The sequence below is a fragment of the Saccostrea echinata genome, unplaced genomic scaffold, assembly GCF_033153115.1.
Source record: "Saccostrea echinata isolate AGI-Se365-2 ecotype Australia unplaced genomic scaffold, CSIRO_AGI_Sech_v1 ptg000034l, whole genome shotgun sequence".
Classification (NCBI taxonomy): Eukaryota; Metazoa; Mollusca; class Bivalvia; order Ostreida; family Ostreidae; genus Saccostrea; species Saccostrea echinata.
The window spans coordinates 4,510,778-4,537,663 of NW_026889783.1; the positions used below are offsets into that span (position 1 = coordinate 4,510,778).

Below are 26,886 nucleotides of genomic sequence, written 5' to 3' on the forward strand. Positions count from 1 at the left end.
ATTGTCTTTCTGCACCCAATATATACAGCATCTCCATGATCTCAGTGCAAAATAAAAATGAATGGATAAGAATAAATTTTAACTACATGCAGCTAGGTTAATTTTAATAAGGCATGTGCTCTGACTCTTTAATGCACTATCCCTATGAACAGATACAAGCCAGAGTTGGAGGAATTCTGCATCAATTCACAGTGAATTAATGCAGTGAATCAAAATTTGTTAACTTTTAAATTAATTCACAAAAAAATATTGTATTGTTGAAGCTAGGGATGTTATGTGGGTTAAATATTGTAAGTTAGTTAATGAGTAGATCTAAATTAACTTATCCAGTGGCATAACTAGGTGAAAATAATGTGGATGCTTTTCAGGGCAACTGGGGCGAGGCTTACAGGAGACTAGGACAGGGCAAGTGGGGAGGGGGGGGGGCGGAGTGATGGGACCAAAGCTCTTTGGAAATTGATAAATTAAGAGTTTGTTCAAATGAAAACCAATATTTTCCTTGATTTAAAGGTATCAAAGTTGTTTATCACTGTCTTGAAAATTCATGTCAATGAGTTTCTCTACTTACACATGTTATAACTATAAGATGCAGGATCGGCGATGCAATCGTACAAGCACGTGCTTCCGGTGGCAAGGGAGGTAAACGCATTGTTGTCAAATAGTAGTGTCAAACGAACGACGATGTAATATCACAGAACTGCAAGATGCCTGGACTGATTGCCTTTAACAGAAGATGGGGAATAGGGTCAGATGATTTCGTCTTCCCAGAACTCCTCGAGTTATGTTTGCGTGTAATTTGGTAAATTATTTTCATAATTGATGATCATACACCAATGCGTCATATCAAGACCAAGTATATTGTAGCCTATTATTCCGAGATTCCTCTGACTCTAACCCCTGCTTTTATATTGTGACATGTCTCCCCTGCACATGTCACAATATAAAAGCAGGGGTTAGAGTCAGAGGAATCTCGGATGAGTAGCCTATATATGTAGCTCGTATGAAATATAAAGTTTAACATGATAAATCTGCTCTTCTCTTTAGTGTAAATGCTATGCCATAATTTATATGCAGTTCATGAGTAAAAACAAAACTAGAGGATATTAAATCTAAGTCTCCTAAACACTTCTTTTATTGAAGACGCATATATACCAGAAACAAATTAGGAAGCTATTATCTCATTTTGTCCTCCCAATATGCACTAAAACATTTTACACGGAGAGGAGAAAATGCAACAGACCAGACCAGGATTCAAACCCTGGCCTCCTGATTAACTACTCAGTAATTAGGTTCTCTACCAACTGAGCTATCTGGCCGTCTCACTGCCACGTTCCTCGATCCTCCGTAAACGTCTTCACTCCTGAGAACACCTGTCACTTTCAGGGAATGGTCATGACACCAAATGTAGTCGGAGAGGAAAAAATGCTGCTAACCAGGCCAGGATTTGAAACCTGGTCTGGTCCATGGCATTTTTCTGCTCTCCGGTTACTGAAAAAATATCTGATCTGAATTACCAGTCAGGTACTCTACCAACTGAGCTACCTCAGGCCACCAGCAATTGAACCCATCTGACTGCCAAATTTCTACCAATATGAAGTTAAGCATCAATTTTTAATTAATATGTAAATCATATAGATTAGTGATATTCTCTGCGATTCATATCCTCCTTAATTCACATCAGTATTGTCCTAGCTATTACTGTGTTACACTGTAACAGAAATGGAGAAAACTCTAAGTAAGACCCAGGATTTAATCTAGGGGGCACTAGAACTTGACCTGCTATCTGGCCACTGCTGAACAAACATGCCTGAATGACCAACACATTCCACTCTACTTAAATGTCTTCCCTCCCCCCTCCCCCTTTTCCAACACCACCTAAAGATGTGTAACCAACCCAGACTCTTTCTTATCTGGTCTTTCACCTAGCTGTCAGTTCCAGGGCATGGCACCAAATGAAACAAGGGAGAAAATGTGATGGACCAGAATTCTAACCTGGTCCCCCTAGGCAAGTGCTCTACCAAATGATCTGGTCAGGCTACACTGGCAAACAAACCTACCTGACCTCCACACCTGTACATAATTCTTAATTAAGCTGAAATGAACCTGGAACTGAGATGAATCATATTGAGTACATGTATATTCTTAAATATGTTTTGCAGGTTAACAGTGATTGCGATTGTATATAGTGTGCACAGTGAATCCATATATCAATGCAAAGATGGAAATCTGTTGAAGATCTACTACATTGGTTTCATGGCTCTGCTAAGTGTGGCAATTATAATATGCGCATGTATAGTGTATGTGAGTAGCCGAGGCACTATCATGATAACTGGCCCCAGAAAAAAGCTTGCCAAATTACTGTATTTAAAACTAGTCATCACAGTTCCAGAAATTGTCTGGAACATTCTAGGAACATACTGGTCATTTTTACGTTCCAGTAACTGCCAGGTTTTTGTTGTTAAGACCGTCCAGGGGGCAGTCCTCACAGGATGGATTTTAGGAGTGTTGGTCATTATAGGGATAATAGTAGTGTTTGATCCACTTGGAAAATTAAATAAGATAAAACCTAGGATTTCTGGTGAATTACAAAGCAAAGAATCAACACAGTTTTTAGAAGGTGCTATGAGTGCTGCCAAAAAGGCCTGGGAAAAAAGGTAAGGTTCACTTTTAGATTTGATAATTTACACACAATGTGCACACATGCATTTACATTTTACAAAAGGGTAAGAAAGATCAGGAAATACTTAATTTAAGTTAACGTAACACTGTCTCTTTGTTACTCAAATTTCCTGTTCACATGCATATAGTTTCCATTGAAAGAATGTGTTCAATTGATATCCTAGATTAAGACTTTTTTTTCTACATGTGTAGTTGGTATATATAAACTTAAGTTTTGAAATGAATATATTTCAAGCTAGTAAGCTTTTATGTTCTCTTCTTTCCAATACATTTTTACTGTAAATGATACGAATTAATTAAGGAAAAGATTTAGTAGATTACATGGATTACTTGATTATAAGGGAGTCAATGGGATCACCAATTTTACTTCCTTTAATATAACCAAGATTTTTTTTATCCGTATAAGGAACATAGTGTAGCCTTCTATGGGATTCACAAAAAATTCATTATAACCAGGATTTCCTTCTAAGCAAGTTCTTTTTAATTGATTTTACTGTAACAGTATATACATGTATAAATTTAAATCTCTTTTTGGCTTACAAAATGAACTAAATAAATACATATTACTACACAAGTGTGATAAAGTTTTTGCAAATAGCTAATAAAAACATGAGATGTTTTTTTCTACTACTTGAAGAAATAAAAAACATCAACAAAACAGCATTGATATAAGGGCATATCCTATTTAATTTTACAGGAGCAGTTTTAATAAGGAGTAAAATATTCCAAAGATTTGGAGTATTCAGTTATACAAATGTTGTTAATTAAATTGTTAAGTTACTTATTGTAGAGTTTTCAGCTGAAACTTGGTTAAAATGTATAGCCCAGCCTGAAGTTTTATTAAATTCTCAATAAAAGAGATAATGCATAGGTTTTATGCAGTAGTTCCGTCAATCTTTAGAATATTCTTCTTATTATATCATATGTATATAAAAAATAAAATGTTATGTCATTGTGCTAAAGCTGTATTGTTGATGTTCTTTATAACATCTACATTTGAACTTCTGTATCTCGAACATGGATATCTTGAATATCATGGATATGTGGAAGTGACTGGGAAGTCCTTACCATGTATTTCTTAAGTATTTTACCCTCAATATCTCGAACCCCTTGGATATATTGAAGTTTTTTCCTCGGTCCCATTGAGTTTGAGATAACAAGGTTTGACTGTGGTAGTAAAAAACAATGACATACTATGATAGTGTACTGACTATAGCTTGTCATTGGTACTAAGAATGTATTAGAAATAGAGTCTAAACCTTCTTCATGTAAAAGGTATACCTCTTATGTGTTTTGTTTGGCTCATTTGCATAGAAACACCCATATGTAGCCTTAACTCACCTGTGTATAGAAACGTTATGTAACAAGCCTCTTTTCCAGATGTAGACTTTTATGTACCATTAGTCTCTTTTCGAGATGTAGACTTTTATGTAACATTAGTCTCTTTTCCTGATGTAGACTTTTATGTACCATTAGTCTCTTTTCGAGATGTAGACTTTTATGTAACTAGCCTCTTTTCCAGATGTAGACTTTTATGTAACATTAGCCTCTTTTCGAGATGTAGACTTTTATGTAACAAGCCTCTTTTCCAGATGTAGACTTTTATGTAACATTAGCCTCTTTTCGAGATGTAGACTTTTATGTACCATTAGTCTCTTTTCGAGATGTAGACTTTTATGTACCATTAGTCTCTTTTCCAGATGTAGACTTTTATGTACCATTAGTCTCTTTTCGAGATGTAGACTTTTATGTACCATTAGTCTCTTTTCGAGATGTAGACTTTTATGTAACAAGCCTCTTTTCCAGATGTAGACTTTTATGTACCATTAGCCTCTTTTCGAGATGTAGACTTTTATGTAACAAGCCTCTTTTCCAGATGTAGACTTTTATGTACCATTAGTCTCTTTTCGAGATGTAGACTTTTATGTAACAAGCCTCTTTTCCAGATGTAGACTTTTATGCTGTTGTGTACTGGGGGATGAACAGAGCAAGGATGCTTTTGATGAAATCAGTCAACTTCTAGCAGATTTCTTCCAGGTACAATATTATTGATTAACTCTAAATTAATATTTAGTCAACTTCTAGCAGATTTCTTCCAGGTACAATATTATTGATTAACTCTAAATTAATATTTAGTCAACTTCTAGCAGATTTCTTCCAGGTACAATACTATTGATTAACTCTGAATTAATATTAGAGTCAACTTCCAGCAGATTTCTTCCAGGTACAATCTCACTGGTTACTTAAATACCTGGTAACTCTAAATTAATTTTTAGTCAACGTGAAGCAGATTTATTCCAGGTACAATCTCTTTGATCAACTTCAAGTTTATTTCTGAATCACTGTACCTCTTGTGGTTAGCTGGAATTATGAATAAGTTTGATTGAACATGGTTTGAGTGAGTAAGGTTGTATAGTTGTTTTCCATTTCAAACAATATGAAACTTTTAAATTACATGCACACTTGTTTTATATATATTTATAGTCCTCAAACTTTTGAAAGTTGAGAACTACTTTGATGTCTTATTTTCAGGACCTGGACTTGGTGCCTACTGATATTGCAGCTGGTCTAATCTTAGTACAAAGGGATCAGGAAAAACTCTTCAACAGTGGTGGCAAGTCTTACAACACGTTTGCAGAGCTTCAAACAAGGTCAGATTCAAATAATTCAACACTTCTTCTAAAATATAGCAACAAGCTATTCTTCTTACTGGCAGAAAATGCAGTGATGCACTTTGAAACTATAATAAACTTGAGTAGGGCATTTGTTTAAACATAATTTATGTCATTGTTGTAAGCCACAGGTTTTTATACGCCCATCTTTAGACGGGACTTATTATGTTTTGGCATTCATGTCCGTCTGTCTGTCTGTTAGCTTTTCTCGTGTCTGGCTCAGAACTTTAATACTATTAGGCCTAGGATTATCAAACTTTGTCAGCTGATACTTCTTGGGTAGAAGGTGTGTCGCGCATTAAAAGTAGGTCGCTCTGACCTTTAATTAAGATGCTATGGCCAAATATGGAAAAATCCTGTCCGGCTCATAACTAGAAAACTATTAGCATCAAACTTGGCCAATTTATGCATCTTAGGTAGAGGTGTGTCGCGACCTATTTCAAAGTCACTGTGACCTTTAATTTAAGTGAAATTTAAAAATAAAACTGTCTTTTTATTATTTGATTACACAATCCCAAAAAATGCAAGAGTGTTGCAGTATCCTTATTAAAAATATGTTAAATCAAGAAAATACTTATTTTTTCATTATATACTTTACAGCAATCTATAACAAATGTAATGTTGCAAGAGAAATTCCACCTCTCCCATGGGTGTAATTATCAAGCACTGGTCAAGGAGAATTTGATAACAGAAAATTGCATGTCAAATTAGAGAGAAATTAATGTGTTGAGTGTGTGGAGCTAACTGGTAGAGCATCTCTGATCAAGCAGGTGTTATCTATATCTCCTGGGAACTGGGTAAAAAGAATCGGCCCTGTTGGATTAAATAGTTGGCTAGTCTAACTTTGAAAATGAATTTGTTGAAAAGTAATTGAAACTTATTTGATATTGTATAATAAATTAAATTGATATTGTATAATAAAATAATTGATATTGTATAATATAATTAAAACTAATTATACTTTGGGGGGGGGGGGGGGGGTGTATTGGAATCAGCATGTCCGTTGTCTGTATGAATTGCAGCTTAAAACCAGTCTGACATTAAATCTAAAAATAATCAAGTATTTTTAAAAAAATGTTTTAATTATGGTAGATAGTCCCTACAAATCTAAGAGTAATGCAGGAAACTTATTAAAAATATTGCATCAAGATTACACATTTTTTTTTCTTTTTATAAATGTTTGTAACAAATAAAAAAAAAATCTTTGTTTTCAAATTTAATATCAGAATGACATAAATATGCAGTTTTATTGCACTACAAAGTAGATAGTATCCAATATAGATCTATTTATCCGTTGGGAGTAATGAGTGGACATGCATCCAGATAAAGATTAATTAATGAGTTCAGTGTAGGAAGGCTAGCTGTCTCAATCATTCTGTTAGAGGATCTCTGATCAAGCAGCTCTTATATGTATCCTTTGGGAATTAGACAGAAGAACTGCTTGTCAGTTTATAGCATATGTCATTTGATGGCCAGCCTTTTATTTTTGATATTAATTTGATATAGATTAAGTTGTTAAGACTAAATTGATATTGTTTAATATGATATTTTAATTATTTTTTTGAAAATATCAATCAACAAATTCAGAGCATCATGTCTCACAAATCTGAAAGCTGGAGGGGGGGGGGGGGGCTGCAGATGGGCATTTGTCAAGCACTAACACAACCAGTAGAAGATCTATAATGTAATATTTGTTATAATTAATGCCTACACCACAGGAGATGTATAAACAAATATTATGAGGAATGCAAAAATCACTGAAATCCTTGTATCAAGGTTGACATGGTTTTTTTGCACTCTAAACTGTTTATGACAATTGAACAATATTTGACGGGCGTATCATGCTGTGGCGAGGCACTTTATGTGTATTCTATTTCTACAAACAAGCCATGGGTTTTATGTCCATTCGAATGGATGCAAAACCTTTGGTTTGCGACCTTTGTAGAAATAGAATGGACACAAAACCTGTGACTTACGATGATGAATTTATGTTAGCAGATATTTGTCATGTTGTTTAGTGTAAAAGCACCTGTTGGCAGCAGCAATGATACCCCCATAGGCCCTACCCCCTGGATGACTTCCACAAACATGCATCACTACATGAAGTATGCAGCAGGCAGTTATGGGTGGCCTATGTATATGTTTACTCATCTAGCAACTGGGCTCTGTCGACTTTGTGGGGCATGTAGGTAAGGGGGTACAGTATATTAGGATACACAATGTATACTGTAAACCAACTATTATTTGCGTCATCTTTTATTCGCGATTCGTCAGTTTAAAATCAATCCGAGACGATTAATTTTCGCGACTGAAGAAACATTCTATACAAATACAAAGCAAAATAAATAGTTTGCGGCAATTATTATTCGCGACTTAAAGTATGTCGCAAAACTCGCGGATATTTTTCGCATGCGAATAAAAGTTGGTTTACAGTATTTTGATATGAGACCGATTACTGGGCTCTCTTGACTTTGTGGGGCATGTAGGTAAAGAAAGAATGAACAAATACAGTATGATGCAATGTTCAATGTTCTGACATGATGACCCATTTAATACTGGGCTCTCTTGACTTAATTACCAATTTTGTTTTACACTAAGATGCCACACTTGTTACCATGGAGGTGAAGTCATAGATGACAACTGTTGTCAATGTCACACGGCGGCCATTAGGCGACAGACAAACATAGCAGATCAAGACCTCCCCTATGTCACCTTCCATAACAAGGCAAGTGATTTAGCTTTGGTGAACTCTAAATCATAAGAAACAATGGACCCCACCCACTATGCATCATGTATTTTAAAACCTGCTGAATTTTAGTGTAAGCGGTACAAAGGGGTATTTTCCTATGTCTTTTTATAAACACACAGGAATGATTCCAAGAACTGTTGATGTCTATTGTGCAGTGATGTAAAATCTGAGGGTTAAGATGCATTGCTTCACCATACTTCTGTTACATTCCATGTTATAAGACAATCTGTTGGTTTGTAGATTTTTCAGATCCCATTCTATGTAGCAATAGACAGAGCTCACCAGACAGTGGTCGTGTCCGTCAGAGGAACTTTATCACTGAAGGTAAACACAACCTGTTCTGATCAGAATTCTTATTAAGATCATTTGTGACACATTTGTTTGTTAATTTATGAAATTTGAAACTATATCTAAATGATGGCTTATATACATATACCCTTTTCATAATTTGGTAGATAATTTAAAATTGATTTTGTGCTTAAAGATACTTGACCCAAAGGGCATATGCCCTCTACAATGTACTAGCCCAGATTAAAAATTCACTGGCCCCAGACCAGTGGGACATCAATTATTTTGGGCCCTGTAATTCATAATTTACAGCCATATACAAGTACTTTTTTTTATGAAGATATGAGTATTACCATCACCTTTTCCGATATAATAGGTTATATACAGTAAAAACTGTCTTATCCGACACCTGTACAATCTGTTCCACTGTGAATTCTGACCTTTATTTTCATTCCCATTTTACTATCTTGAGTGGTTTTTACACTGTGTAATCTGACATCTGTCTATTCCACCGTAAAATTTGTCTCCCATAGACAGGTTTCACTGTATATCCAAAGTTAATAGCCCTGAGAAGATTCCCATAACTGGCATTGGTCTTGAAAGCTTGTGCACAGAAATCATTGCCAAATATGGATTCACATCCAGTTTCCTTTAATTTTTTCATTGTTTAAGATTGTGTTGTATGTGTTTTTTTTGACACAGGACGCTGTGACAGATATGTCTGCAGAATGTGACCCTCTTGAAATGTTAGAGGATGCGAAGGCACACCGAGGCATGCTCCAGGCAGCTAAATACATCCAGGAACAACTGCAGTCTAAAAGCATTCTAGATGCAGCATTTCAACAAGTTCAGGTGAGAATGTACTGTATATCAACAACTGCTGACTAAAGCTATTCTAGACACAGCATTCAAATGATTTCTGCTGAGAGTATACATGTAAATCAACCTAACATATGACACTAAACTCTCATTGTTATCTAGAATAAACTCTTCATTAATATCCTGTGGAAATATTTCTAACCAAGGTCTGGGATTACATTGATATATATATATATTACAGGGTGCTGGACTGATGATTTGTGGTCATAGTTTAGGAGCTGGTGTAGCCTCATTATTAGCTCTGTTACTGAAGTCTGATTATCCAGATGTGCGGTGCTTTGCTTATTCTCCACCTGGAGGTCTTTTGAGGTAGGCTTAAAAGTCATTTCTTATAAAGGGGCTTAGGCACAGATTTGAAGTTAATATTATTTTTCAAAACTTTTTGATGTAATATCATGACTTACATGTTTCTAAAGCATTTCAGACCAATATATTGTAAAAGTGCATTTGCAAACTTCATAAATATGAAAATTTTGAAAACAACAAATTTCAGGATACATTTGATTGACACACCCCCCCCACACTTTCAGGAAGTATAATTTATTCTTAATGTTTAAGAAAATTAGAAAATTTGTTGTGTGGTTATGAAAAATATTAAAACTATTATCCAGAAAATTCAAAGTAGAAATGTTAGAAAGCAAAACCAACACACAAGCATTGTCAGTTTGTGTTCATTGATGTGTGCTGAGTTAACAAATTGAACACACCTGGTAAAATGTAAACATAAACAATAAGAGATCTTGTGCCCATGTATACAAAGACAGATGTTTGACCTAATTTTTTGAAGAATGTCATTGTCATTGATCAATGTTTTAAGAATGTGCAGATAAGTTCAATTCATTAAACTGAAGTTATTTTTGGGAAAAAAAAGAAAATTAAAATTGTAAACCAAATGACAATACAGCTGTGTCCAGGCCCCTTTAAGGTATGATTAGAGATCACTATCAGAGATTTTAGAGGTAGAATATTAGGTAATTTCTCTAAGAGTTAAAGGTACAACCCATTTTTGTAAAGGAGAAATTCTAGTAAGTAATCTCTCAAGATGTTTGAATTCAAGATACTTTCTCCTTTGGACTTTAGGATTTTAGTCTATTTTTAGGTATGAAACGACAAGTTTAGTACAGGTGTCTTTAGCAAAAAAAAATCACAACAGAACTATAGTTGCTTACATTTATAGGAAAATATTCTGATGTACTATAAAGTCTCATTTTTCCACATCAGGGCCACTGGAAGCTCTGGTAGGACCACAGTATGGGTTCACATTATAAACAGGGATATATAGAATTAGATACCTTAAAAATTATCTTGTAGAGAAAGTACAATTAAGACAAGATCCCCTTGTAATTCAGATTCACATTCGTTAAGAGTTGTTGTCCAGGACTGTAATGAGCTATCAGTCCAGAATTATATAACCTGTCTCCTAGCTTGGCTAATGGAAAAGGCAGACTGAGGAAAAGTTCCTCTTATACTGAAAGTAAAATTTATCATTTACATTTTCTTTACTCCCTGACATCCAGCAGTCATACTGTCAGCTTGACTGTGATGAACACTGCCAAAAACTGTTAAATTACTCACTGTTGAGTGTAGAGATCAAGTTCTAGGGTGGGGCTTTTGAAAATACATTAGACATATACATGTAAAATTGTTTGCATGCTTATACCAAGAAAAGAGCTAGAAATTTTAGGACAAATCAGACACTTAATTGGATATTATTATAAATATTGAATCTTTTTCCATGTCCTGTTGTTTGTTCCAGTTACAATGCTAGTGTTTTCTGTCGAGACTTTATTTGTTCTGTGATTCTGGGAAAGGACTTCATTCCAAGATTAGGTCTTGTTTCCATGGAGGATTTAAAAGCAAAGACATTACAATGCATAGCTAATTCCAAAATACCAAAGGTAAATCATTTCATTACATATCTACCAAAAAATTGATTAATTAACACTTTTGTAATTTTTTCATAAACTATGCTACTTCTCTAATTGTCTGTTGGGTTCAAAATTAACTTTTATTACCATGAGAAAACTTTAGCTACTTGCAAAATTATTTACTCGCAAAATCGAAAATTCACTAATAATTTTAAGAAGTTATTCAATAATGGTATATTTAAGCTTGAGTTCAATGTAAAAGTTACTGCACTAAGGGCACTTTATGGGAGCTAGGGCTCAAAGGATTGAGAATTTCACGGTCAATTGTGTTTTAATTAACTTATTTGCATATGAGTAGAAACACCCATACCTAGCCTTAACTCACTTGCATATTCTTGTGATGTCCATTTAGTACACAGTTATCAGTGATTATTGTAATATTATTCTGTACCAACTTATTTGGATAAACTTTGCCATTAATTTTTATTCACTTCTAACATTGTATGATGTTTTGTGAAATACTATTTTATTTCTTTCAATAGTACAACACTTTCATGTATGGTGAGTGCTAGCTACTCTGTTATTGGTAGTCGGAGTTGTTCTGTAATCGGTAAATTCTGTTACTGAAAGTGGAAGTTGTTATGTTATAGAAAGTGGTAGTTCTTATGTTATTGTTCTGTTAAAGTCCCCACTGGTGAAACTGGAGGGGACCTTGCCTGTCCATCTGTCTGTCCCACTTTGTTTTTCCACACTTTTTTCCTACACATTTGCAGTATTAAGCTGATTTTGGTTTTTGAGACTTCTTTGCTGAGTTACAGATCGAAGTTTGCATTTCGTTTTGCTTGGATGATTTTTTATGGAATTAAAGCCTTCTTAATTTTTTAAAGGAAACAATATTACACCTGGCCTTAGGGGACTAGTATTTCCTATGCATTGCTCTCAAAAGTAGTGTTTGCTGTTCTGTTACTGATATTATTAGCTTTTCTGTTATTGGTAATTATAGCTATTCTGTTATTGGTAGTATTCATTCATCTTTTATTTCCTCTATTACAGAGATTTTTTAACATGGCAATTGTATCTTAAATAAGTTATAAATTAATCATAGTGTGAGAAGAAAAATAAGAAAGAATACATATTGTAAGTAATGAAAAAAAATTAAAAAGAGGGGAAAAAAAAAACACAACACATTCTAGCCATTCCGTACCTGGAAGTGTTAGCTATTCCATTACTGGAAGTGTTAGCTATTCTGTTACTGGTAGTGTTAGCTTTTTATACGCCTGTCTTTAGACGGGACGTATTATGTTATGGCGTTCATGTCCGTCCATCTGTCTGTCTGTTAGCTTTTCTCGTGTCCGGCTCATAACTTTAATACTATTAGGCCTAGGATTATCAAAGTTTGTCAGCTGATACTTCTTGGGTAGAAGGTGTGTCGCGCACAAAAAGGAGGTCGTTCTGACCTTTAATTAAGATGCTATGGCCAAATATGGAAAAATCCTGTCCGGCTCATAACTAGAAAACTATTAGACTTAGAATCATCAAACTTGGCCAGTTTATGCATCTTAGGTAGAAGGTGTGTTGCGACCTATTTCAAGGTCACTGTGACCTTTAATTTAAGTGAAATTTAAAAAAAAAAAACTGTCTTTTTACTGTTATATTACACAATCCCAAAAAATGTATAAGTGTTGCAGTATCCTTATTAAAAAAATGTTAAAATTAAGAAAATACTTATTTTTTTCATTATATACTTTACAGCAATCTATAACAAATATAATGTTACAAGAGAAATTCCACCTCTCCCATGGGTGTAATTATCAAGCACTGGTCAAGGAGAATTTTGATAACAGAAAATTGCATGTCAAATTAGAGAGAAATTAATGAGTTTAGTGTGAGGAGCTAACTGGTAGAGCATCTCTGATCATGCAGGTGTTATCTATATCTCTTGGGAATTGGGCAGGGGAATCAGCCATGTTGGATTACGTAGTTTTTGTGGGCTAGCCGAACTTTTAAAATGAATTTGGTGAAAAGTAATTAAAACTAATTTGATATTGTATAATAAACTTATTTGATATCTTATATTAAACTAATTAATTAAAACTAATTATACTCGGAGGGGGGGGGGTGATATTGGAATTAGCATGCGGGTTGTCCATATGAATTGCAGCTTAAAACCAGTCCGACATTGAGTCTAAAAAAAAAAATCAAGTATTTCAAAAAAAGTTTTAATTATGGTAGATAGTCCCTACAAATCTAAGAGTCAAGCAGAAACCTTATTAAAAATGTTGCATCAAGATTACAATTTTTTTTTCTTTTTATAAATCTTTGTAACAAATTGAAAAAAAAAATCTTTGTTTTCAAATTTAATTTCAGTATGACATAAATATACATTTTATTTGCACTGCAAAGCAGATAGTGCAGATCCATTCATCCCTTGGGAGTAATGAGTGGACATGCATCCAGTTAAAGATTAATTAATGAGTTCAGTGTAGGAAGGCTAGCTGTCTCAATCATTTCTGTTAGAGCATATCTGATCAAGCAGTTCTTATCTGCATCCTTTGGGAATTAAACAGAAGAACTGCTGGTCAGTTTATAGCAATTATTTCATTTGATGGCCAGTCTTTTATTTTGAAATTAATTTGGTATAGATTAAGTTGTTAAGACTAAATTCATATTGTTTAATATGATATTTTTATTTAATTTTTTGAAAATATCAACTAACAAATTTCAGAGTATCATGTTTCACAAATATGAAAGATGTGTGTGTCACTGTTGTGTGTGTGTGTGTGTGTGTGGGGGGGGGGGGGGGGGGGGGAGGGGGGCATTTGTCAAGCTCTAACACAACCAGTTGAGGATGAGGATCTATAATGTAATATTTGTTATAATTCATGCCTACACCACAAGAAATGTATCAACAAATGTTATAAGGAATGGAAAAATCATGGAAATCCTTGTATCAAGGTTGACTTGATTTTCTTGCACTCTAAACTGTTTGTGATAATTGAACAATATTTGACGGGCGTATCATGCTGTGGCGAGGCACTTTTTTTGTTACTGGTAGTGTTAGCTGTCCTATTATTGGTAGTGTTAGCTATTCTGTTATTGGTATTGTTAGCTATTCTGTTACTGGTATGTAAGCTTTTCCGTTACTGGTATTGTTAGCTGTTCTGTTGTTGAATTAGCTATTCTGTTATTGGTATTGTTAGCTATTCTGTTACTGGTAGTGTAAGCTTTTCCGTTACTGGTATTGTTAGCTGTTCTGTTGTTGATAATATTAGCTATTCTGTTATTGGTATTGTTAGCTATTCTGTTACTGGTAGTGTAAGCTTTTCTGTTACTGGTATTGTTAGCTGTTCTGTGGTTGATAATATTAGCTATTCTGTTATTGGTATTGTTAGCTATTCTGTTATTGGTATTGTTAGTTATTCCGTACTGGAAGTGTTAGCTATTCTGTTATTGGTAGTGTTAGCTTATTCTTTATTGGTACTGTTAGCTATTCTGTTATTGGTAGTGTAAGCTATTCTGTTACTGGAAGTGTTAGCCATCCTGTTACTGGTAGTGTAAGCTGTTCTATTATTGGTAGTGTTAGCTATTCTGTTACTGGTAGTGTAAGCTATTCTGTTATTGGTAGTGTTAGCCATTCTGTTACTGGTAGTGTAAGCTGTTCTATTATTGGTAGTGTTAGCTATTCTGTTACTGGTAGTGTAAGCTAGTCTGTTATTGGTAGTGTTAGCCATTCTGTTACTGGTAGTGTAAGCTATTCTGTTACTGGAAGTGTTAGCCATCCTGTTACTGGTAGTGTAAGCTATTCTGTTATTGGTAGTGTTAGCCATTCTGTTACTGGTAGTGTAAGCTATTCTATTATTGGTAGTGTTAGCTATTCTGTTACTGGAAATGTTAGCTATTCTGTTATTGGTATTGTTAGTTATTTCGTACTGGAAGTGTTCGCTATTCTGTTATTGGTAGTGTTAGCTATTCTTTATTGGCACTGTTAGCTATTCTGTTATTGGTAGTGTAAGCTATTCTGTTATTGGTAGTGTTAGCTATTCTGTTATTGGTAGTGTTAGCTATTCTGTTATTGGTAGTGAAAGCTATTCTGTTACTGGAAATGTAAGCTATTCTGTTATTGGTAGTGTTAGCTATTCTTTATTGGTAGTGAAAGCTATTCTGTTACTGGGAATGTAAGCTATTCTGTTATTGGTAGTGTTAGCTATTCTGTTATTGTTAGTGTAAGCTATTCAGTTACTGGTAGTTTTAGCTGTTCTATTATTGGTAGTGGTAGCTATTCTGTTATTGGTAGTGTTAGCTATTCTATTATTGCAAGAGGTAGTTTGACTGTTGTTGATGTTAGCTGTTCTGTTATTGATATGGTAGTTGTTATGTTATTAATAGTTATCTGTTATTTATAATTGTATCTGTCCTGTTATTGATAGTTGTTCTTTATTGACATTGTTCATGTTACACTACAGATCATGTCACATACATTATATAATGCAGTGGTAGCTGTTCTGTTATTGACCCTGTGGGATTTTTGTTACAGTACAGGATTTTAGTGGCCGGGGTATGGGAGCTGTATTGTAGCTTTAAGAATGAATTATAATGGTAATTGTTCAGTTGTTGTATGTAACCTGTACTCTATTAACAGGTCTAGGCGGCCTCTGTTTTTGGAGGATAGATTTTATCCTCTGAAAACAGAGGATAGCGGTCTTGCCACCTACCGGAATTTTCAAAACTAAGGGCAGTTAACTCTTAACCAAACAAATAACAGCAGCTCTTGCATATATGAACCGTACAATGATTTCGAAATCAAAACAAATAAAAGGTACAATTTCCTATGATGATGGATAATTCAGATATGAAATCAATATAACTATATTTTTGTAATTGCCGTCAATCAGTTATTCAGTATACAGCTTGGAAAACAAATATTGCACTTACTTACCTGCGACTGAGGTCAATTTATAACCACGCTGATTTTCCAGTACCGTAATTATGTGATAAGCAGTTTAGAAATTTTGATGAACATTTTTTTTTGAAAAATTAAGTTTAGTCATGTATTATTTCTTTCATTTAATAATTCTTTAGCACATCACTTTGTAATATTTTATTTGTTTATGTATACACATGGCTGTATGAATATATGTTAATTTCTTAGTAAACATGTCAAATTATTTATTTTATTTACTTATGCTATTCATATTATTTATTTATTTTTATAATTATTCATTCAATCCATTTATACTTTTATTTGCTTAAATTATAAGGCAGAGTATATTTTGCATTTTAAATACGCTTAAAATGTGTTTCATTTTGTGTTTCCTTTTTTTGAATTAAAAGAAAATATAACAGAAATATTAAAGTCCTTTTTTATTTGTCTAAATAGGGAAAAAGCATAAAAAATAAAACAAATTAACAAGAAATATTCAGTAATAATGGAGCGCAAAAAGTGCTAACTTTGAAAATAAATTGCAAAATATCTAGACACAGGATCTCAAATCGCCACATACAATCGATAGTTCAATGTTTGAACTTTTATTTGCATGTACTCTGGTGCTTGCACTTTTTGATTAAAGGTAGGCACGGGGTGTTTGAAAATTACCTGTGTTATCCTCTGAAATCGGAGGATAAACTATCCCACAATGCAATGGGGTTTCCATATATAGTAAAAATTTTGGCTGCCATATTGAATTTAGCTATCCTCCAAAAACAGAGGCCGCCTAGACCTGATAAATGACCCTGTGGGATTTTTGTTACAGTACAGGATTTTAGCGGCTGGGGTATGGGAGCTGTGTTGTAGCTGTAAGGATGACATTATAGTGGTAATTGTTCAGTTATTGTATGTAACCTGTACTCTGTTAATGACCCTGTGGGATTTTTGTTACAGTACAGGATTTTAGTGGCCGGGGTATGGGAGCTGTGTTGTAGCTTTAAGAATGAATTATAATGGTAATTGTTCAGTTGTTGTATGTAACCTGTACTCTGTTAATGACCCTGTGGGATTTTTGTTACAGTACAGGATTTTAGTGGCCGGGGTATGGGAGCTGTGTTGTAGCTTTAAGAATGAATTATAATGGTAATTGTTCAGTTGTTGTATGTAACCTGTACTCTGTTAATGACCCTGTGGGATTTTTGTTACAGTACAGGATTTTAGCGGCTGGGGTATGGGAGCTGTGTTGTAGCTGTAAGGATGACATTATAGCATTAATTGTTCTGTTATTGTATGTAACCTGTACTCTGTTATTGACTCTGTGGGATTTTTGTTACAGTACAGGATTTTAGCGGCTGGGGTATGGGAGCTGTGTTGTAGCTGTAAGGATGACATTATAGCATTAATTGTTCTGTTATTGTATGTAACCTGTACTCTGTTATTGACTCTGTGGGATTTTTGTTACAGTACAGGATTTTAGTGGCCGGGGTATGGGAGCTGTGTTGTAGCTTTAAGAATGAATTATAATGGTAATTGTTCAGTTGTTGTATGTAACCTGTACTCTATTAACAGGTCTAGGCGAACTCTGTTTTTGGAGGATAGATTTTATCTCCTGAAAACAGAGGATAGCGGTCTTGCCACCTACCGGAATTTTCAAAACTAAGGGCAGTTAACTCTTAACCAAACAAATAACAGCAGCTCTTGCATATATGAACCGTACAATGATTTCGAAATCAAAACAAATAAAAGGTACAATTTCCTATGATGATGGATAATTCAGATATGAAATCAATATAACTATATTTTTGTAATTGCCGTCAATCAGTTATTCAGTATACAGCTTGGAAAACAAATATTGCACTTACTTACCTGCGACTGAGGTCAATTTATAACCACGCTGATTTTCCAGTACCGTAATTATGTGATAAGCAGTTTAGAAATTTTGATGAACATTTTTTTTTGAAAAATTAAGTTTAGTCATGTATTATTTCTTTCATTTAATAATTCTTTAGCACATCACTTTGTAATATTTTATTTGTTTATGTATACACATGGCTGTATGAATATATGTTAATTTCTTAGTAAACATGTCAAATTATTTATTTTATTTACTTATGCTATTCATATTATTTATTTATTTTTATAATTATTCATTCAATCCATTTATACTTTTATTTGCTTAAATTATAAGGCAGAGTATATTTTGCATTTTAAATACGCTTAAAATGCGTTTCATTTTGTGTTTCCTTTTTTTGAATTAAAAGAAAATATAACAGAAATATTAAAGTCCTTTTTTATTTGTCTAAATAGGGAAAAAGCATAAAAAATAAAACAAATTAACAAGAAATATTCAGTAATAATGGAGCGCAAAAAGTGCTAACTTTGAAAATAAATTGCAAAATATCTAGACATAGGATCTCAAATCGCCACATACAATCGATAGTTCAATGTTTGAACTTTTATTTGCATGTACTCTGGTGCTTGCACTTTTTGATTAAAGGTAGGCACGGGGTGTTTGAAAATTACCTGTGTTATCCTCTGAAATCGGAGGATAAACTATCCCACAATGCAATGGGGTTTCCATATATAGTAAAAATTTTGGCTGCCATATTGAATTTAGCTATCCTCCAAAAACAGAGGCCGCCCAGACCTGATGAATGACCCTGTGGGATTTTTGTTACAGTACAGGATTTTAGCGGCTGGGGTATGGGAGCTGTGTTGTAGCTGTAAGGATGACATTATAGTGGTAATTGTTCAGTTATTGTATGTAACCTGTACTCTGTTAATGACCCTGTGGGATTTTTGTTACAGTACAGGATTTTAGTGGCCGGGGTATGGGAGCTGTGTTGTAGCTTTAAGAATGAATTATAATGGTAATTGTTCAGTTGTTGTATGTAACCTGTACTCTGTTAATGACCCTGTGGGATTTTTGTTACAGTACAGGATTTTAGTGGCCGTGGTATGGGAGCTGTGTTGTAGCTTTAAGAATGAATTATAATGGTAATTGTTCAGTTGTTGTATGTAACCTGTACTCTGTTAATGACCCTGTGGGATTTTTGTTACAGTACAGGATTTTAGCGGCTGGGGTATGGGAGCTGTGTTGTAGCTGTAAGGATGACATTATAGCATTAATTGTTCTGTTATTGTATGTAACCTGTACTCTGTTATTGACTCTGTGGGATTTTTGTTACAGTACAGGATTTTAGTGGCCGGGGTATGGGAGCTGTGTTGTAGCTGTAAGGATGACAGTTCAATCTCGGATCTGGAGGACACGGCAAATCTTGTTGAGGAGAACAGGACAAATTCCTCCAAGAAATCAATAGAGGTAATCTGAGTTCTGATGGTATAAGAAAAATAATCTGTTAAATCTTAATGTTAAATCTGTTAGATAAAATAGCTTGAAAGTCCAATATAAACTACTGATGACATTATTTTCATTTAGGGAATGAATTTAATAGCTTCTCAAGTAATACTTTATAACCTGGGTTGGGGCAGTATTCACTTTTTAAACCACAGAATGGTTTATAGAAAGTGTAAATTGTCCCAACCCATGTTATACATGTACATGTATAACTTTGGTAGATATTAAGTTTATTTCTTAAAAATGATTTCATATATATATATATATATATATATATAACCTAATTTCTAACCATGCAGATAGATTGTGCATTACAAGCAGAATGGATTTTTAAATTTTATATAAATTTATTTATAGAAATTTTATATGTTTATTCCAAATTTTATTGTCTGGATTGAAGATGTCTGATTCTGAAATTTAGGTTATACAAACAGGTAAAATAACAAAAATGTATTTCCACCAATGAGCTTTTGTGTTTAACAAAATACGGTTCATTTTATATATTCTCCTTATTATAAGAACAAACTTGTGATAGTAATTTCAAAAATGTGAGTCAATTTATTCAATCATTCATTCTTATTAGATCTAACAACAACTTGCAGTATATAACAGTTTATAAAGTTAAATTCTTAAGTTTTGACTTCATAAGGGTATCAGAACTATTGAATGACTTGTACAATCTAGATCAGGATACTCTAGATATAAAAAAAAATAATCTGCTTACTACAGTAAAACAAGGTTACAAGGAACATTCTTATAATGAATTCACCCTTATAGCTGTGATTTTCATTCCCAGTAGTATGAACTAGTGGATCTAATGAATTATAATTATAATGAATCAAATTTATTCATCTGTGGCATTTGGTTATAAGCTTGTTTTACTTACATGTATTTGTAATCGATTTATTTACAGCAAGCAATCCAAAACACAATACAGGCACGTGAAGAGTACAAGATAACACACACACCTATGTACCCCCCGGGACAGGTCCTACACATACAGGAAGTGGATACAGAAAGGTAAACAGTGGGTCACTTAAATAAATAGATAACACACACACCTATGTACCCCCTGGGACAGGTCCTACACATACAGGAAGCGGATACAGACAAGTAAACAGTGGGTCACTTATATAAATAGATAACACACACACACCTATGTACCCCCTGGGACAGGTCCTACACATACAGGAAGCGGATACAGACAAGTAAACAGTGGGTCACTTATATAAATAGATAACACACACACCTATATACCCCCAGGGACAGGTCCTACACATACAGGAAGTGGATACAGACAGGTAAACAGTGGGTCACTTATATAAATAGATAACACACACACACCTATGTAACCCCCCCCCCCCCCCCCCCCCCCCCGGACAGGTCCTACACACACAGGAAGTGGATACAGACAGGTAAACAGTGGGTCGTGATGGAGGCATTTCATTTATAGATAATTTAAATAGATAACACAAACACCTATGTATCTGACAGGTAAATAGTGGGGCATAATGGAGGTGTGACACTTATAGAAAACATTCATTATCCTTCTCCATGCCTTCTGTTTAGATTGGAAAAATTTATTTTCTGAATGATGCAAAGGGCTTTTCTAGGAAAAATAAACAGAGAAGGGTTGTTTTCCTTGTCACTGTAAATATTGGCATGAAAAAGAGCCTCATAGCTCAATGGCCAAAAGTGTTGAGTGCATGCACTGTCTAAATCTGGATCCTTCCACTGGCAAATGTGACATCCCAATACTCTGGTTTCATTAATTCTTAGGGATTAAAAAGAAAGTAATTGTTGAAATGTGAATTTAAGGACCGCTACCACATCCTATTCTATCATTTGTGAAATTTGAAGATTTTTGATCTCCATGATCTGACTCGACCACAAAAAACAACAAAAATAAATATTGTAGATATTGATAATGTTGCACTGGGATAATTTCATTGATTTGTTATCAAAAGTGAAATTGTTAACAATGAAATAAATGAAATTTAATCCCTAATGAATATTTCTGCCTTTACAATATTCAAAGAGAAATGATTTAGTGCACAGTATGAGTAAAACATTGTCCAGTGCAAACAATAACAAAGGATTCTTTTTCAGGAAATGTTTTGAAGATCCCTCTTACTTTGCTGAGTGGAAAGATCCCAAGGATTTCACAGAGATTTTAGTTTGTCCAGAAATGGTGTATGATCACTTCCCTGATAAAGTACTGAAAGCACTGGAGCAGCTCAGTCAGAAAAACTTCACCCCTAGATCCAAATTCAAGAGCCAATCTGCGGATACAAATGTCTAACCATTGTCATTTGTTGAGTTTATTTTAGTTATGAATAATGCTTGTGTATTATTCATCAACAATAGTTATCCTGATAACCGTAGAAATAATCCCCATGTTTATGGTTTTTCTACTTTTTGTAATTAGCATACTTAACTGAGTGAATATCCACATTAACAGTATACATAATTTTATGACGCCAAGAGCATGCAGGACATTCTCAAATGGTTATAAAATTTCTTTTTTTATTTGCAATTTTATTCTGTTTGTTTTATTCATATTTCATAATGAATTGGTGCTTTATAAAAGGTATATACATATGTATTATTAAACCATAATTAATTAATCGTTGGATTGTTTTGTGTAACAAACATTGTGAAATGACATTTCGTCTTCCACATACAGTTCAAATCTTAGAGTAAACTATAGTCCCTAAGTTTAAAAGTCAATCAGTACCATATCTTGATGCCTAAAAAAATATTTGTTGCAAGTGGTAGATTTAGAAAAAGTCTGGAAGATGAATATGGATATAGTTTTAAATTTAATTGTTATATATTTTTAACCTCTTAGTGAACCAAATATTTGCATGTATATTTGCTTTTTTAATTTCTAAATGACCTCATGTATCCTGAAGTATATATTTTTATATATGTAGAAGGAATGACAATTTGTTGTACATTTTAAGGCTCCATTTCTTTATCCTCAGTTTTTATTCATTATGCCTCCTTTCTACATGATAGTAGGGAGTTAGAATATAGAATCTGTCTGCTTGTTCATCTGTGTAATTGTGTCTTGGAATATAAATATGTTTCTTTTTGTGAGCTGTTCAATGGAATCTGTACTTGATTTAATGTTTGGATTTCCTAATTAATGTAAAAAAAAATGTGCTGAAGATCAATATAAGAACATTTCAAACTTGGTATATTATATTATAAAGCAGACATATCACTAAATTTTGACTATCTTTATTTCAAAATCGAGATTGAACAACTGGACATCATATCTTTAATAATACATGTATATCACAACTTAACATATTTTTTGCATTTAAGGACATACGCAACGTACCTTACCTACTGATAATTTTTCAAGATATTCTTAATTTAAGATTATAATGCCATCAGATGTTCATAGACAAAAAATCAGCATGCATTACCAGGGGTTTTGAAAAGATATCATTTGATGAAAATTCTTGTATAATTTAAAGAAAAATATACAAAAATTACTAAACATATATTCTAGATGTTTTGTTTATCAAAACTTGTTTAAGAAGAAGTGTATAACAGCATATAAAGACATTAAAATGTAGCAGACAGTTCCTTTAAGTATTGGAACTCTTCAACTCCAGAGAAAAATACAATAAAGTTCAAACTACGTTGCGTATGTCCTTAATGATCACCATTTCTATTTTTTTTTTTTTTAGACCTTATTGATAGATGACTGATTGATATACTTATTCAATTTGTATAAAGAAATGAAGATATAATCACATGCGTGCACAATATCAATGTCACAGTCATGATGTGATAAATGCTCACTTGATAAAATGTACTTCCAGTTTGTAAGGAACTGTAAGACAGTTCTATTTGAGAAATAAAATTGTTGATGATTTATTTTTTTCTTTGTAATATTCAATGATAACATGATACAGTGTATTTCCTTCTAAATGACATGTTTAGCCCACTTTAGCCTTCAGCTCAAGTGAGCTTTATGGATCAAAATTTGTTGTCTGTCATCGTCGTCATGAATTTCCACAATTTCATCCTCTCGTGCAGAACCACTTGGCCAATTTCATCCAAAATTACCACAAAGCATCCTTGGGTGAAGGAGATTCAAGTTTTTTTCCTAATGAGGGCATACCTTCTTTCAAGGGGAGATAATTAAGAATTAGTGAAACTGTAATGGCATATCTTTCAAAAATCTTTTTCACAAGAACTTCTGGGTCAGTAAAGTTAAAACTTATTTGAAAGCTTCATTACATAGTGTAGATTCAAGTTTGTTTTTTTTTAATAGCGATTCTCTGTAACCACTTAAACTTCTGCCACGCATGGTCACCGATTTTGATGAAACTTTGCCCATTATTACGACTTGACATCAGAAACATATATCAAATAAAATTTCGTTGCTATGTGTCTTGGTTGCCATGGTAACAGCCAGAAAAGTTGGAAAAATTGAGATTTTCAGCTACCTTGAATCTTTATTAAGCCTTAACAAAGACTAAGAATAACAAACAAACCATTCTCACAAAAATCTGACACCTTGTTGCCACTTATGCTATAAAGAAACTATTTAGAATTTATCTCGAAATAAGTGGTAACCATGGGTACATTCGGAATACATTTTAGATGCTGAAAAATGCAGAAAAACGCTCAATATTCACTAATGATAGGTGTTAAATGATCAAACTCAATCAACAACCTAAGAAAAAACAATAAAAATATTTGACCTTAAGTAATTAGGTATTGGCAATATTATTCTAAAAATAACTTTCATGGTTGCCATGGTAACACAGTGTTAGCATGCAAAATGTGTTGCTAAGATTGGGTTAATGCTACTATCTTCAGGAAAAACAATAAATTTCATGACTGGCACATATGCATCCTTAGGACCTTGCAACACCAACAATATAAGAAAAATTGGGATTAATTGTTACTTTGCAGTGTAACCATGGAAACAATGAACCAGTTGTTTAAAGTGATATGTTTTTGCTGCCTTAGGAATTTACTTACCTATCATTCAAGAAACATATTATTTGACTCACCTTGAATAGTACTTATCTGGTAGAACTAAAGTTGAATATCATATATTGATAACGTTTGTTGAAAAATACAACACTGTTGCTATGGTAACCAAGAAGGGAATATGTTCGATTTTGTTAATTTTATATCAATATTAAACCCTATGTGCCAGCTTTTTGCATCCAGTTAGAGATTGGGTGGCAGTCAAAATTGAAAGTCAGGTTAGTTGTTCATAATTATCAATCATAAAAGTTTTGGGAATCCACATACAAGGGTACGTATCCAAGGAAACAGAATATTTTTTCAGATTTTTATGCATATTTTTTCGGCTTATTTCCATAGCAACGCTCTATTTTAAGAATTGAATTTGAATTTTTTGAAATGTGAAAATTAGGGCCACATGAACATCTTTAAAAATTGATCATTAGTTATATAGAAATATGCTTTTTAAAAAGATAGGATTAGATTTAAACACTAAGAGAGTAAATTTAAAATCCCTTCTTGGTATTAAAACCATGGCAACCATTGTCAACCTATAAGAAATATCATATTTCTTCCTTGGTATATGTTACAAGGATCTTTTGTCTATTATTTGCTTGCATTTCAACCTATAATTTTTTTTATTCTTAAGTGTGTGATTTTATAAATTGAAATGAGCAAAATTATTACTTTTGAATACTTTGTTTCCATAGTAACGTATGTAATAGTTGATTTACCAAACATGTTTATCATGCATTTAAGATATCAGGCCTTCAACTTTCAGAAACAATCATTGACACTTGTTTGCTTTTCTGCAAACGTTAACTGTGAGACTCTGAACATGTTGAAAAATTCCATTTTTCAAACTTTAGGACATGTTGCCATGGTAACCATGACACGTAGCAACCAATTTCTGCCTGATTTAAGTTTACTGTATCAAAGACTTTTATCATAGAGAGTTTGGAGAAATTCTGAGACTATGCGTGCCACAGCTCCTATATAAAAGTTGTTACAGAGAATGACTCTTAACTCATGACACCTTGGGGTACGTAGGATGGGCAACAACTAGAGCTGGGTATCGGTTGGGAATTTCGCATTGCGATATTTTTAATTGTACAATATGTATTGCAATATTTTTAATAAGAGTTGAAATGCTCTTCTTATTTTATTAGCCTCCATATATAAGCAGAGTGTATAAAACTTTTATAAATACGTTGTAACAAAAAAGTTCTAGGTGATTTCATTACAGTTTGGCAATGAAATACAACCATACAACAGAAACCTTTACCGTTTGGTACTGTTTGGCACAATTTAAAACATTTCTGACATCTTAAATTACGTGTTTTACTTCATAAATCTAAAGCCAAAGCATTTTGCCGGTATATCAGTACTGGAAAAACGTATCGCAATACGATATTTTTTGTTAACGAATTGCAATATACCGCAATATCGATATTGAGCCCTAGCAACAACGATAAGGGCCAACCAACTACTAAGTTTTACGTAGGAATATATAGAAAAATTGTTTTTAAAATTTTCTTCTCAAGACAGCAAAGGCATGATATGTTATTTATATGGAAGTATGCTCAGGTAGTGTAGATTAATTTGTTCAAATACCAAGGCGGTAGGGTGGGCTACAATAGGTGATCAAATTTTTCGTAGGGATATGTAGAAAAACATCTTTTAAGAACAGCAAAGGCATATTTAGCCATATTGATATGGACCACAATAGGCAATCAAAGTTCTACATAGGAATATACATATATAGGGAAAAATCTTCCACTGAAGAACAGGGCCATAGTGACTCGGGTGAGCATCGAGCTTCATTTTTGGTCATCTTTTGAATGTCACTTCATGAAAACTTGTACATGCTTACAATGCCAGGGAAAATAAGCACTTTTCAGACATTCATCCCCCATACATGTAACATTCTACTCTCTGTTTTCATCTTTTGCCATGCATTGTGTGTTTCTGCATTTTAACTATACTGTTCAAAGACCAGAAGAGCTTATGCAATATTAAAATGTCCTTCGTCTATCCGTTTGTACCTGTTCGTCTGTCTGTAAATAGTGTATCCTTCATCTATCATTTGTATACATGTCTAACTGTCTGTAAATAATAAATTATCTTACATTCATACAGACGAGGGATACATTGTGCAAAACAGGATGGAATTACTTTTGGTAGTTGTCTATAGTGAGATGCATATGTTCAAATGATTTTTTTATACATTCTGCAATTTTATCACAGAGTGAGGTGAATTTCAGTAGGGGATTCCTCATGTCCATAAACCTACTATAGACAAGTCCCATAGCATGTCTGAAAATCCTCGGGGTTAGGTCTATTTTTAGTTTTTTTTTAATCTCGCACAGTCGTCTCAAGCATCCCACTGCGGGACTTGGAAACGGGCCTTGGGATGAGACCGTATAAACCGAGGCCCCGTGTCGCAGTAGGTGATGTCACGAGAAAGA

The 26,886-nt window shown here is 33.7% G+C and overlaps 1 protein-coding gene across 2 annotated transcripts; it reads left to right on the plus strand.

Annotated features, from left to right (window-relative positions):
* Nucleotides 1–704: 704 nt before the first annotated feature.
* Nucleotides 705–21,754, plus strand: LOC133199599 (diacylglycerol lipase-beta-like). 2 transcript variants are annotated; one of them, XM_061335435.1, is made up of 14 exons: nt 705–799; nt 2,160–2,654; nt 4,626–4,716; nt 5,212–5,330; nt 7,370–7,540; nt 7,950–8,076; nt 8,341–8,424; nt 9,091–9,240; nt 9,449–9,576; nt 11,024–11,165; nt 19,250–19,381; nt 20,331–20,405; nt 20,801–20,832; nt 21,527–21,754. In XM_061335435.1, the coding sequence occupies exons 1-14, from the start codon at nt 705–707 to the stop codon at nt 21,717–21,719; spliced, it is 2,034 nt and encodes a 677-aa protein (XP_061191419.1). In that variant the 3' UTR covers nt 21,720–21,754. The 2 variants fall into 2 exon arrangements, with proteins under 2 accessions (XP_061191419.1, XP_061191420.1); XM_061335436.1 differs by lacking the exon at nt 20,801–20,832 and having other exon boundaries at nt 20,331–20,437.
* The last annotated feature ends 5,132 nt before the right edge of the window (nt 21,755–26,886 follow it).

Excerpts from the sequence above, each read along its gene's own strand:
- LOC133199599 (XM_061335436.1), top strand. The coding sequence starts at position 705 with ATGCCTGGACTGATTGCCTTTAACAGAAGATGGGGAATAGGGTCAGAT. Across the intron at positions 800-2,159 it reads TTATGTTTGCGTGTAATTTG|GTTAACAGTGATTGCGATTG; the intron begins GTAAATTATTTT and ends TATGTTTTGCAG. Across the intron at positions 2,655-4,625 it reads AAAAAGGCCTGGGAAAAAAG|ATGTAGACTTTTATGCTGTT; the intron begins GTAAGGTTCACT and ends CCTCTTTTCCAG.